Source organism: Montipora capricornis, chromosome 7, assembly GCF_036669925.1.
Source record: "Montipora capricornis isolate CH-2021 chromosome 7, ASM3666992v2, whole genome shotgun sequence".
NCBI classification, from domain to species: domain Eukaryota; kingdom Metazoa; phylum Cnidaria; class Anthozoa; order Scleractinia; family Acroporidae; genus Montipora; species Montipora capricornis.
In genome coordinates, this window is record NC_090889.1 from 19,209,515 (window position 1) to 19,224,295 (window position 14,781).

At 40.1% G+C, this 14,781-nt stretch overlaps 2 protein-coding genes across 2 annotated transcripts in view; both read left to right on the forward strand.

Annotated features, from left to right (window-relative positions):
• The window catches only part of LOC138055758 (uncharacterized), a 660-nt gene extending 347 nt beyond the window's left edge, over positions 1-313 (forward strand). Inside the window, exon 1 of the mRNA XM_068901631.1 lies at positions 1-313. This exon is cut by the window's left edge and continues 347 nt beyond it. Within this exon, the coding sequence (XP_068757732.1) occupies positions 1-313 (313 nt within the window).
• Positions 314-1,656: 1,343 nt separating this feature from the next.
• On the forward strand, positions 1,657-2,187 carry LOC138055759 (uncharacterized). Its single transcript, XM_068901633.1, has one exon. The coding sequence runs from the start codon at positions 1,657-1,659 to the stop codon at positions 2,185-2,187; it is 531 nt and encodes a 176-aa protein (XP_068757734.1).
• Positions 2,188-14,781: the final 12,594 nt, after the last annotated feature.

Below are 14,781 nucleotides of genomic sequence, written 5' to 3' on the forward strand. Positions count from 1 at the left end.
GCTGAACGAGTGTCTTTATCCTGGTCCTCCATTGCAAAACAAGCTTTGGGACATACTAGTGAGACAGAGAGCATATCCTATAGCTGTGACCGCAGACATCCAGAAGGCCTTCTTACAAATACGTATCCGGGAGTGTGAACGTGATGCATTAAGATTCCATTGGAGGAAAAGTGAGCACGGGAAGTTAGAGATACTGCGTTTCACTCGTGCACTGTTTGCTCTAGCCACATCGTCCTTCCTGCTCGGTGGCGTAATCGAGGCCCATTTAGATGCTTGGGAAGAACAAGAACCAGAGATAGTGGCAGAGCTTTGACGCAGCTTGTATGTCGATGATCTACTATCGGGTGGACAAACTACAAGCCATGCCCAGCAGCGAAGAAAGAAACCCGTTCAGATATTCAGCAATGCAACATTCCAACTCCACAAGTGGCATTTCAACGTCAAACGGCTAGAGGAAGATACAAACCTAACCGTCGCCTCTGATGAGCAATCATTTGCCAAACAACAACTAAATGTTAAACCAACTGAATCGAAAATGTTGGGACTCAAGTGGGACAAAGAGCAAGACACCTTAGCGGTAGTGATACCCAAAGAAGAAACCCAGCCAACGAAGCGAGGAATCCTGGGAAAGATGGCTAAGATTTATGATCCCTTAGGCCTGATTGCACCATTGACACTCACTGCAAAGCAGATCTATCGTGAGTTGTGTGAGGCCAAAGCACCATGGGACACGAAGATGAATGGAGCGCTCAGACAACGCTGAAAAAAATGGGAGGAGCTATTACCTCGTGAACAGCAAGTACCGCAACCAATAGCAAGTTATCAAGAAGAAATACAAGCAGTGGAACTACACTCTTTCGGGGATGCATCAGAACGAGGAGTAGGTGCAGCAGTCTATGCAGTTGTACGCCAACCATCTGGGAACACTCAACGATTAGTGGTCGCCAACAATCGACTTGCCAAACAGGGGCTGACTATATTACGCCTAGAATTGATTGCAGCGCACATGGCTACCAATCTGTTGATAAACGTACGCAACGCTCTAGATAACTTGCCCTCCACAAAGGTGTTTGGATGGTTAGACAGCACCGTTGCACTTCATTGGATCAAGGGAAATGGCCAGTATAAACAGTTTGTCGCGAATCGAGTTGCCAAGATACAATTATACAAGGAGATCGAGTGGAGGTACGTTCCCATGGATGAAAACCCTGCAGACCTAGCAAGTAGAGGTGGTCCAGTTCACTCAGTACTTTTCCAACAGGGACTGGCGTGGCTCCAGGACAAGTCCGAGTGGCCAATCAACCCAGTCACTCGATCGTCACCTGCATCAGAAGTTAAAGCCACAGTCATTAGGGAAGTGCTCAACCTAGCGCAAACCAAACCAGAACCAGACAAGTTCGAAGAACTCCTTTGTATGCACCAGCTTGCGCCGAACCTTAAGAGTCTGTGCATGGATCAAGAGATTCATTCATAACTGCAAAAATAAAGAGAAGAAACTTGGGCCCCTGCTTGCAGAAGAAATAGAGGACGTACGTGGTTGGTGGATTAAGCGAGTCCAACGGCAAGACAAAGAAACTACCAGCTACCCTCAAACTAGCGAACAACTCAACCTGAAACCCAATGCAGAGGGAGTGATGACTTGCCACGGCCGGATACATGGGCAAACTCCCACATACCTACCCACTGGTCCATCAAGTTCATTGCGAGATGCTGCATGGGGGAGTCGCTCTGAAAATGGCCTCAGTAAGAGAGAGATACTGGGTACCGAAACTTCGTAGCTTGGTCAAATCGGTCCGAAGCAAGTGCTATGGTTGCAAGAGACTCACAGCTCGAACCACAGTTGGCAGGGCATTTGAAGTCATCGGCTTAGATTTCGCTGGACCATTGAAGTACAAAGAGGGAAAGAAAAGTCAAGGAAACGCCTATCTGGCTATCTTCACTTGCAGTGTTTCAAGGGCTGTACATCAAGAGTTAATAGCCAGCCTGGAGACAGACAACTTTATCGTGTGTCTCAAGCGGTTCATCGCTCGTCGCGGACGACCGCGTGTCATCTACTCAGACAATGGCGGTACATTCATCAAAGCTGAGAAATGGCTACGGCAGTTACGAGACGATGAGCGTCTCCATGGTCTTCCAGAAGAACATGAGATCAAATGGAAATTTAACTTGAGCCGCACCCCTTGGTGAGGGGAAGGGGGGGGGGGGGTCAGTTTGAGAGACTAATTGGAGTCGTGAAAGTTTCCATGTACAAAGCAATTGGTTGTGCACTTTAACCTGGTATGAGCTCAGTGAGGTGCTACTCGACGTTGAAACCCAGGTTAATCGCCATTCATTGAGCTATGTACCTTGTACCTTCTTGTACCAGCAAACAAACCATTTGCCGGATAACAGATCGAGACATCCGGAGACGTGCTAAGTATCTGCGAACCTGTAAGGACTAAATGTGGAGTCGCTGGCAGAGGGAATATCTTAAAGCACTAAGAGAAAGACACAGCCTGACGCACAGAGTGACCAAGTTCCAATCTAAAAAGGGAGATGTCGTCACTGTGAAAACCGACAACAAAAACCGTGGAACAAGGCCTCTGGCCATAGTGAATGAAGTCTACCCGGGCAGCCACGGCGTCATACGCGTCCAACTCAGAACCGCAAAAGGCATCCTGGAGCGTCCAGTACAGCATTTGTACCCATTGGAACTCGAGTGTGACCTCAGCACTCCAGTGGCAGACCCACGCTTAAACCCACAGGCTCAGGATTTCCGCCCTAAAAGAGATGCAGCAGCAGCAAGGTTGCGAATGAAACAAGTTGTGGATGCTGAACAGCGTGAACTATGAACAGGAAATCATGCAAGTTGCGGGTTTTGAACAATGTGAAATTAGCACACTAAATCAGTTGGTGAAAACTGATCCATTAGCAGTAGAACATGTCATTATTTGTTTTCAGAGAATCAGTAGACAGCCTGAACTGCGAACTTTAATTTGAAATCGTTAATAGGAAGTACGGTGACGTTGATCAAGGACTGATTATCATTTTGTTACCGCTCATGTGATTCAAATAGCTCAAGATTCAAATCGTGTGATTGAAACATAAATTATTTATCACATATGCTTCGACAGCGAACCATATGAGGGAAGGCTGTGTCGGAAACGTGTTGTTATCATATTGTGTGACAAATAGGACGTGGCCATTTTGACATGAATGTAAGCTGAACCAATAGATAAAATCAACAATCACAGGAAATTCCTGTGTGGCCAAACTATGAGTGATAAAAGAATAGGATCGAGTAGATTTACGTGCAGTTTTTTGTGACAGTATGAGTGTTAGAGAGTTGTACCTGAGGTGATCGAATTGTGACTGTGACAAAAAAAACCTTAAAATCATACTGTGAATTTTGGAGAGCACTGAAGCAGAGCGGACATTCTCCAAATAATATCACGCGTGTTTTCAGAAGTTACTGAAATTGCCCAAGTCGCGCAGCGAGGACCCATTGCGATTACCTGTTAATAACATAGAGGGCAAAAATTTCTTAACATTGTTGATGTTGAAAAACGATCAGGCAAGCTGAGTAAAAACACTCGTTCACTCGTAAGCAAGGCAAACCAACAGACAGACAAGTCAACTACTTCTTTACGCCCAAAATGAGCACAGAGGATTGGCTTTTTCTTATCCACTTGAGAGAAATATTCGAGTTTCATTCCTGAACAAAAGCAACAACGATTTAACCAAATGTTAAGCTTTAATTTATTTAATTCACCTGTGCTTTTGGGGTCTCTACCACTCGAAAATAAGAATCCCCACATACGTAAAAAAGCAAACGGTTTGTTCACAGAAAGACCTTATTACACCAAGTTTGAGCCACTAGTTCCTCCCAAGCTCTCCCATAAATGGCAAAATGTTCTGTGGCCTTTTTTGTTGAACTGCCAGATGCCTAGGTAAAAACGTGAAAGCCCTTGACGCGTTGAATCATCATTGTTTTTCAACTTCACATTAAAATGCAAATGTTTGATCTCAGATGAAAAGCATGTTTCATCTCAGATGAAAACCTGGTGGTGTTTCATCTGGTGTTTCATTGGTTACCAAGATTCATCCACCTAACTCAAATGGAGGTCATTCATTGGCTTTTGACTGCATGAATAATTAATGAGTTTGAGAAGTGGACTTCACAGATATGTCCAGAATAAACGATATTAGATGCACGACGATTTCAATAAGCGTCACAAAGTGTCCCCTTACTCTTTCTCCTGCGGCAAAATCACACGGGGGGTGGGGGGGAAGACTCCCATATAAAAAGGGGAGGGATGCTCGTCGGAAATTTTAATTAAACCCCTAAAGGAGACCAATCTGGGTGTGGCCAAGGCTCTTTTTGACCCCTAAAAGAGACCATATTAAACACAAAGAAATAAAAATATATTGTGACTTTTAATGACAATGGTAACGTTAACGTTTCGTATGTCTCAAAACCTTAAGTCACTAAAAACTTATTTGAATTATGCACTTGTTTACCCTCAAGTTTGTCGCCGCAGTTTGCGTTCTGTTTCTAATCAAGCTTCGTTGGCAGAAGACGAAAGGTATTTACGATTAGGTAAGAAATGCTTAGACTCAAAGGTGATTTCCAGTCCGTACTGTGCACCATCAAGACATTGTTAATGTTTACCTCTTTTGTTTTGATTCATGTAAGACACTCATCGCCATCCCTGAAAATGACATTTGATATTTCGTAACAATTACACGACTCACTGAGCTTGGGGCGACTGTGGCTGAGACTGCACAGTAAGGACTGGATATCACCTTTAAAGGAGCAGTTGGTGTTGGATATCATCTAAATACTTGCATGCATTTCTCGACATAAGTGGACTCTTTTGGAACAAAAAGTAAGATTTTTAGAGTATAATAAAAATTTAATCTCAAAGTCTAAAAAAATTTCGAAATCGAAGCACTCAGCTCATCACCTAGTCTACATCTAACGGGCGTACCCCGGGGAGTTGTAGGGTGCCCGTGACCCCCCTTTGAAAACAAAACAAAAGAGTGACTCCCATACTGCGGGCTTTCAATGCCCATTTGTCCGCTGGGAAAAAAATTAGCCGTGGCTTGTTGGCGTGGACAACAAGAATTTAATTTGGCGTTCCTCGCGTACTGCAAGTCTCGCACAGTATTCTAGAGCCCACTTTTTCGGTGAACAGCAGTCGCAATATTTCGCAAAATGGAGGGAAGATTTTGAGGTCTGTACAGTGTCTCAGTCATCATGACCCAACAAACGAAGCTTGGTCTGTACTTTCAGCCCCAAAAGAGGTAAGAGAGAAATAGTGTTTGCTTACAAAATCGGAGTTTGTTTCATTATATCGACATCAACAAAATGGTAGAAACCTTTTTAATTATAATATTTTGCAATTTAGCAAGTCTTATTGCTGTTGGCTCGATGACCAGAAAATTGCTCTGATAGAAGCTGAACAGGTCCTTTTTATCTAGTAATTTTACAGCACTGAAGTCAGAAAGGAGAAACTATTTCCACGATATACTTTCCATATTTGCAGTATTTTCTGTAATTACTGCATTGCCATAGGCAATCCAGTTAGAAAATGCATTGAATTTGTTTGTTTTCTTTGTTTTCTTTTTGTCCGTGTCAAGAAAATGGCAAAGTTGCGCAATAGGTCTTTCCTGTCACTCCCCTGCTCAGTATTGTCTGTGTGCGTAGAGCCTTTTGCACGTATTTTTGGTAGGTTTCAGGTTGTAGCAGGAGTCCATCTGGAGCGTGCAACTTCCATACAGCTTCTGTGAAACGGTGTTTTCACAAGTAGGTTTATTTTTAGACTAGCCCTTCGCGCGAATTCAGTCAAAAAACAAACACAGTTCCGGTTCGGTGACCCTATGACGTCAGCTTAATTTCTTGTAATTGGTCATCGAGCTCCTGTGGGAGTCTTATTCACGGGAAAATCAATCTAGAAATAAATCGGTCCGTGAAAACGCCGTTACACGAACACAGTAGAGTTGTAGGCTCCGGGTCATGGGTTCCTGGTTGTACATGTAGTAGAAAAGCGTAGATTTTATCTGGTGGACACAGTAGAATATATGTAATTGTTAAATTCTCAAACTCGGATAATGCAATTCTCGTGCTCTGATTGGTTCACTCAATCTCGGTTATCAGCTCATACCTTAGTTTGACCTTATATGGTAAATGATTGCGCTTAGCGTTGCTAAACTAAAAACGTTTACGCCAGAAAGCGAAATTTCTTTCGGTATAAAGCAAAAGAAAAACGTTTTTGTGGAAAGTTTGGATCACTTTCGAAGCTTAGAGATACGCGAAAAGGTAAGAAATGTTTTTGTGATGAGCCTGCGTCTGTCTGACCACGAGGTATTACACAACATCGCATCTTCATCAACTTTTTTCGATTTCGCTAGGATTTTCTCTCTTTTTTGGCTCGTGTTTCGTACTTCCAAACTTTTTGAGTTTAAGGAATTTAATAAAACAATTATTCCATTCACGCTTGTTGGATACGAGAATGGTTATAGCCAACTCGGCGCTACGTGACTCGCTGGCTATTTACCATCTCATATCCAACGCGCGCTCATGGAATAATTGTTAATTAACCTACAATGGCGCCGAAGTCATTGTAACGTCAAGAATTGAACGTGAACGGGATAGACAAGACAGGCAGTGAAAAATAAATATCTGGAATCTTGAAAGCGGCGAGTAATGGACTTCGTCGAGTCGTATCAAAGTCAGCAAGCTGTATTTCCACTATTTTACTAATTCTGCCGTTATGTACAACAATGAAACCAAATGTAAAATTCTCTGGTAACTTTTCCTGGTTCGATATGGAGAGACAAGGAATCGAACACCTCCAGTGGATCTGTGATTTCTGTTGTCTGGCTATTTATATTTATTTGTTCTCAACTCTGCACAGTCTTCAAGTAAAAAGCAATTGGAAATTGACTAATTCTTGATAGTCAAGGATTATTTATGGCGTTGCCAAATATGTTGTTTGTTTCAATGAAATATTTTGGTGGAAAGGTTTTTGTGAGATTTCATTAGGCCTTTGAAGATTTATCGTGTTGTGTCATGATAATATTTGAGCTCAACTAATTTGCATAGGTGGGTTGAAATTTCACACGCGCCAAGTAGTTTTCATAAAGATGACTGGAAGTTTTGGTCGTGTTCTTAATAGCTAGCTATAGTTTTTAACGTCAGAAAAAGATCTATTTTGTCACTATGGTGTAAAATTAAGTATATTTGGGAAGGCAAAAATATTTCCTTAAGTTCCTAGCTGGTTAATCCAATTTATTCCCTACTGGTGCGAAGATTGTTTACATTACTCATTAACAACAATATTAACAACAATATTATTACATCGCTTTAATCTAACCCAAAAACATTCATATAGTGAAAAACCAGCATTGTGATTTGCGATAATTCAGGTCGACATGTTCGCAAGTATGTTTTTGCATCTCATAGATGCTTAAATTTTCAATTACAAACTCTGTTTTGATTAAGACGCCGGCGTCATTTCCTCCCATTGGCGGTACTCATTATGAAAGATGGATATTTCTGCCCCTGTAATACAAACATTGAAAAAGTTCTGTTTAAATTAAAGGAGTTTTTATGTATCTCACCCACTCTGCCCACTATGTCACAGTCTCGAAACTTGAAACGGATAATTATTCGGATAGTTACTAAAACGAGGAATGACCAAAGATGAGCTAAAATGACTTAGAATGAGCTAAAATGAGCTAAAACAGACAAAATGGTGGTAGATCAGAGTAGGTCGTTTCAGATAGAATTTAAGCACATTTAGGTCATTTTAGGTCATTTTTAGATACCGTTGTAGTTCATTTTAGATCATTTTAGGTCATTCCTTGTTTTAGTGACTACCAATAATTTGGAAGAAAACTATTTCCAGCATTTTCTTGTCGGCAAGATTTTCAATCGCATTTCTTTCCCCTGATTCACCGTGCTTATCATAAAACATGCAGTTTTCTCGAGCAAATAGCGGGTGTAAAGCTTTCAAGGATTTTGTATGTTTCTTTCTAACAATTCTTCTAAGCTTGAAAGGCCCGTCGCCAATTATTCATCAGTGAACACCTGCCTCATATTCAATTACTTTTGTAATCTTTATTAAGTTGATTGTAAACAGTCAACGCGATTGCAAAAGTTTCCGCTTCAGTCCTGACCTGCACACGTCAGGTCATCAGCGCTGTCTCGCTGTATGACTTCTCCATTTATCTCTCTGGACCACCAAAACGCCTTCACAAATTTACCGTTACCGCTTTACTTCTTTAACGCAAAAGAGCGATAATATCCGCTAAAGAAATTCTCAGCTAGTGGTTTCTTGTAAAAGTGGCGGAATCATCGTGAACCTTTGGATGAGAATGACTCTGACAACATTCGACGCTAGCGTATTCTGCTTGGCAGAATTAACCAGAGGCTTACATAAGCAACTGATATGTTTTTCAGTCGTTAATATTGTTGTTGCGTTTACTACAATTACAGCAAACACTCTTATCCTACTCGCGCTTCCCAAGGTAACCTCGATTCATCCACCTTCCAAAATCTTGCTTCGAAATTTGGTGGTAAGCGATCTCTGTGTTGGCATCGTAGAAATCACTATCGTTATTTACTGGATCTCTATGGTGCAAGAATGGTGGCAGATTTGTCACGATTTCTATTTTGTGCATCTGATAGGAGGCAATATTGTGTTTCCAGTTTCATTGTGTACAATGACTGCCATAAGCGTGGACAGACTTCTGGCGTTGTTATTAGGACTTAGATACAGACAAGTTGTGACCGTAAGACTAGTGTATGTGTTTCTTATCGCCTCCTGGGTCTCTTTTGGAATCGGAACTGTCGCACTTGGATTTTACAGCCACATTGCATGGGAAATTTTCATTGCTACGAGTTCACTGCTTTGTTTGATAATATCCATCTACTGTTATAGCAGGATTTTTCTCAGGCTTCGTCATCATCAAACTCAAATACAAGAACAAACTCAGGAGCAAGCAACTGAAAGAGTTCCATGGAATATTACACGATACAAAAAGACAGTGTCCACTACAATGTGGTTGCAATTGGCATTAGTAATTTGTTTTTTGCCGTATGCGGTTGTCTCACCGTTTGCGTTTCGAGAAATTCAAACAATACAGTCGTCAGGTATTTTTCTAGCAATGTAGGTCGCTGTAACGATAATGTTTTTCAACTCAACTTTAAATCCAATTTTGTACTGTTGGAAGATGAACGACGTGAGACAATCAGTGAAAGACACATTGAGACAACTATGTCGTTGTTCTGCAAACCAATAGACACGAAAAGGAAATTAATATTGTTTTACTTTCGACTTCGCGGTTATTTTGTTTTGGCGTTCTCACTCGTTGGCGCACTTAATTTCGGTTATTAACTCATAGACCACATGAATGAATACTCTTAGTTTTACCAAGCTGAGGAAGTTTGGAGCGGAAGACGAAATTGCCAAGGACCCAAACGTTCACAATGTACTACGTTTTCGTCAAAAATTAAAGATATATGACCGGATTCGTCATAGCCCGCGGCCGACTCATATCGAACTCTCTATTGTATAGTAATTTTCAAATATTGCAGTAAGCTTCAGCGTATAGAAAGTATGGTGAACGCGCGTGCAAATGCGCCGTGTCAGTAGATACAAGGTATTATTAAAGAGATCTGAAGAAAGACTGGAATTATTTCTGGAAGTCTCAATACGGAGGGTTTGCAATATATAACAATAACATAAATTCCCGCAGGAAAATACAAAGTTTGAGGCCATAAAAATAAGGGAAAATTCCATTCAAAGAATTTTGCTTTTGGCATGGTTGGAAAGTTATAATTCCATTAAGCCTCAATGGGCTATTTAAACAATAGAGTGTTTCTGTCGAGGAACTATCGGCTGATAATTGCCCCGCGGAAATTTGATGTTCTTAAAACAAATACAAAACCCACTTAATGCAGATCAATCAAATATTTATTCATGCGTACAGGCTGTCACAAATGTCAATAATTCGCAGCGTACATTGGCTAAAAAATAGCGTACAACTGTCAACTGTTCTTTCAGCGGACGACTACTACCCATCCGGGTATAATCCTCGGACGGGCACTATGGGCTGATAGTGTCTCTCCGCGGGCGAACACTATCGCGTCACGTGATGAATTTAAACCAATAAGAATCGGAGAAAATTTAGTGGTGAACTATAACGCTTCATGTGTGACTGTATGGAGCTTAGGAATCTTTCTTTATGTCGTAATAGTGTGTATTTTGAAAAGGGATTGTCCTTAACATTACAAGGAAAGTTGCCGGATATGAGGCAGGTGTTCATGAAAACTGGATAATACTAACACTACTACTACTACTACTAATACTACTACTACTACTACTACTAATAATAATAATAATAATAATAATAATAATAATAATAATAATAATAATAATTATTAATAATAATAATAATAATAATAATAATAATAATAATAATAACAATGATAACGTAGAAAACCTTTTCAACGCTCAGGCCGCTTTACATTGAAATGAAAAAAAAAAGGTTCATTAACAATAAGCTAAGGCAAAAAGATGTGTTTTTGCCTTGATTCTAATTACATAAAAAGTCACTGGATTAAATTGCGTTCGACGAAGGAGAAGGCTTCCTAATTTTGTGGGTCTCCTGTGAACGCTAGCGAAAGCTCTGAGGGCTTTTTGGGCATTCTATCGGGTGGGCAGTTATGAGGTCACATCGATTTGTTACTATTTTTACCTTGTATTTGGCATTTCCATCTTTTGTATGAATAGGTTCAAATTCTAGCTTTGTACTGGTGCAAGGTTGAAATGAAAAATGAAACCTACACCTGAGATCTGATTCATTCTGTTTTTTTCTAAGACAACAATTACTACTGCTACCATTGTGCCCTTATACCATAATAAATAAATCCACATAATTATCATCAAATTGACGCATATTTACAATATCTTTTTGCTACCTCTGGCTCGGATGAATGGTTTCTGTTTAAATTCGTCTTTTCCCAATTAATGTCTCAACTAATTTCCTCCTATGTTTTTTGTATGATTTTAGCTAAATTCATTGAACTTCGAACGCACTTATTAATCTTTGATTACTCCTAGTATAATAAAATAACAATAGCTCTAATTAGCATGAGACAAGCGAAACCTGCAGGATTCTGGTACTTGTAGTCAAATGACGTCATCATGCAAATGTCCCATTGGCTGATACATCGTATGATCGCTCCAAGTGTAGGTTGCCAAGCCGAAAAAAATGTTTTGACGAGGAGCGAACCTTCCAATTATCTAAACGTTCAAAATATATCAACATTTTGTTTGAAAATATTCCATTTGCGCTTGTTCGATATTAGATTGGTTATAGCATACTGAGCCATCGTGCACTCATTGGAAATTTTTAAATATTGCAGTAAGCTTTGGCATGTATGAAATACGCTAAACGCGCTTACAAATATTGTGCAGCACGCCACAATGGATACCGATTGTTATTTTGGGATTAACAGATTATGTTTTGTAATATTTCAAGCTTCACTTGCTTTACATAAGGGTCAATGCACGCTGTTGATACATTGACTGACGAAATTAAAGTCTGGAAATGCCATGACAAGATAGCAAACAACTGATAAAAGCAACATGAATCATTCAGGACCCCCCAATTAAAAATCCTGCCAACGTTCCTGCGTGAGCAAAATGAGCTCTTTGTTGTCACCTGACTTCTTATATATTCTGTCACTTGTCAACAACTGGTCTAAAATGGTGGGTGATCTCTATGGAGCGTTTTCACTCACGTGACCAGCCATATTGGATTACTGAAGCAAAAGAAAGTATTTGCATGAAAATAGAGTTCAATTCTCAGAGGATTAGTTTGGTACACCATCATGGCCGCCATCCCTTTGTTTTGGAACGCCAACATGGCTGTCGCGACGTCATTTGAAAATGAACAAGAATGAACAGTCATGGGCTTAATTTTCTTCAGTTTTCACTTTAGAGATTAACATTGTGGCAGTATTCATTTTAGCTACATACTTAGCAACGCTTTGAAGAGAAGGGTGTCTGAGTAATGAGGAAATTTCTCATCAAAAGAGAAATACCATTTTTTACAAAAATGAGAGAAAACCGTGACGTGTGCATATGGTAGCCATAATTCTCAAGTATAAAATACGTGAAAAAGTGGCCTTGACGGACAAAAGTTCTTAAGCTTGGCTTCTGATGGGGCTTCTGTTATGGTTGGCAAGAATCGCAGCATGTCTGCGTTGTTCAGAAGGGAAAATCCACGGCTTGTCAACGTCCACTGCACCTGCCACCGACTTGCCTTAGCCTGCGGCAACTCCAACAACGAAATCGACTACGTGCTGGCAATTAAGCGCCTCCTGGTTCAACTGTACAAGTGGCTGGAAAATTCTTGTGTCAAGACAGCGGCCTACATGAAAATGAAGTTACGTCTCCAAAACATGCAGCTGCCTACTGAAGAGTGAAAACGGCATAGAATTGGCCACAAACTCCAATGCGCTTGCAGAACATGAAGGCTCTCTACAGACAAAGCTGTACAAGGGGTTTGGCAAGACTACGTGGCAATTCTTCAGACTCTCAGTGCCGAGGAGTTCAAGGATGATATGACAGCAATTGGTTGACTCTCACAACTTAAACGGTAAAATTTATAAGTAAGAACACTGTTTTATCGTTATCTTATTTTACTTTGTCTTAGTTCAGAGTGATTAATGATGTCTACACTTGTTTATTACCAAGTAGCAAAAAAAGTAAGAAAATCCGAGCGAAATCGAAATGAAGATGCGATGTTGTGTAACACCTGGTGGTCAGACACACGCAAGCTCATCACAAAAACATTTCTTACCTTTTCGGGTGCTACTAAACGTCGGAATTGATCCAAACTTTCCACAAAAACGTGTTTTTTTTTTTTGGCTTTACTCAGAGAGAAATTTCGCTTTCCGGCGAAAGTAGTTTTTAACTTAGCAACGCTTAGCGCAATCATCTGCCATATAAGGTCAAACTAAGGAAAATAAGCTGATAACCGAGATTGAGTAAACCAATCAGAGCACGAGAAATGCATTAACCGAGGTTGAGAATTTAATAAAAATCCTTAACTGCATTGACAACGGCGACGGCAATGAGAACGTTACAAATTTGCATATTTAATGAACAAAAGTAACAGCTTTGCATGCTCTGCACGTGCATTTTTTCATTTTTGTCTATTTCTTTGCCCTCATCGGCAAAACAATAACGTAAAATGACCAAATTTGAGGTTTTAGGGAGAAAGTCAGCTCTTGAGGATGAATTTTCATTTTCTCCCCTTTATTGAGCGTCGTTCATAGTTTCGTTCTTGAGGGTTTTTCACACCTTTGTCACGTTAAAGTGCTTGGAATGGTCGCGAAGCAATTACAATATTTAACGACTACGTTCTCGTTGCTGTTGCCGTCGTCGTTGCTAAATCTCCGTGATGCGTCTCCAACATAAAAACGGCCAACACTAGCAACCTTTAATTTCTAAACTTGTCAGGCGAGTGAGCACATCCATTTACTCAACTTCTCAGTGTATGAACAGCTGCTACATATTAAACTAATTTCCTCAAAAGATTGGATGTAAACAGGCAATCTCCTGACCACAACCTCAGTTCATGTCATCTGCCTGCATAAGTTCTGTATTTATCTCTCTTACCCGAGTTGTTCAAAGGGTGGATAGCGCTATCCACTGGACTCGACAAAGTGGGGGTTTGCTAGCGTAATCCACATTTTGAACAACCGAGGCCAGGAGGATAACACGGCCAAAAAAGTTACTCTTAGAACTTGTGATTTACCCAAAACGGAGATAATACACTTAACAAATTGCCTGCCTGTAGTATTTTAAAGCTCCCTTAAGACGCCGACGTCATTTATCCTCCCATCGGATGTACTCATTTTGAAAGATGGATATTTCTGCCCCTGTTATACAAACATTGAAAACGTTCTGTTTAAAGGAGTTTGTATGTATCTTACCCACTCTGTCACAGTCTCGAAACTTGAAACGAATAATTATTCGTAGTTACTAAAACAAGGAAGGACCTAAGATGATCTAAAATGACCTTGAATGACCTAAAATGATCTAAAACAGACAAAATGGTGGTAGCTCATTTTAGGTCATCTCAGATACCATTGAAGCACATTTAGGTCATTTTAGGTCATTTTATATACCGTTGTAGTTCATTTTAGATTATTTAAGGTCATTCCTTGTTTTAGTGACTGCCAATAATTAGGAAGGAAACTATTTCCAGCATTTTCTCGTCGGCAAAATTTTCAATCTCATTTCTTTACCCTGATTCACCGTGCTTATCATAAAACATGCAGTTTTCTCCAGCAAATAGCGGGTGTACAGCTTTCAAGGTCATTTTAGATCATTTTAGATCATTTTAGGTCATTTTAGATACCGTTGTGGTTCATTTTAGGTCATTTTAGGTCATTTTAGATCATTTTATATCATTTTAGGTCATTCCTTGTTTTAGTGACTACCAATAATTATTCCAAGGTTATTCCGTTTCTGTCAACAGCTGTATTAAACTAAATTTACATGAAAGAGTGACCTGAAGGAAACTATTTCCAGCATTTTCTCGTCAGCAAAATTTTCCATATCATTTCTTTCCTGATTCACCGTGCTTATCATAAAACACGCAGTTTTCTCGAGCAAATAGTGTGGTGTTAGGCTCTCAAGGAATTTCTACGTTTCTTGCTGACGATTGTTCTTAACTTGACAGGCTCGTAACCAATTATCCAGTTCAGTTTAATTG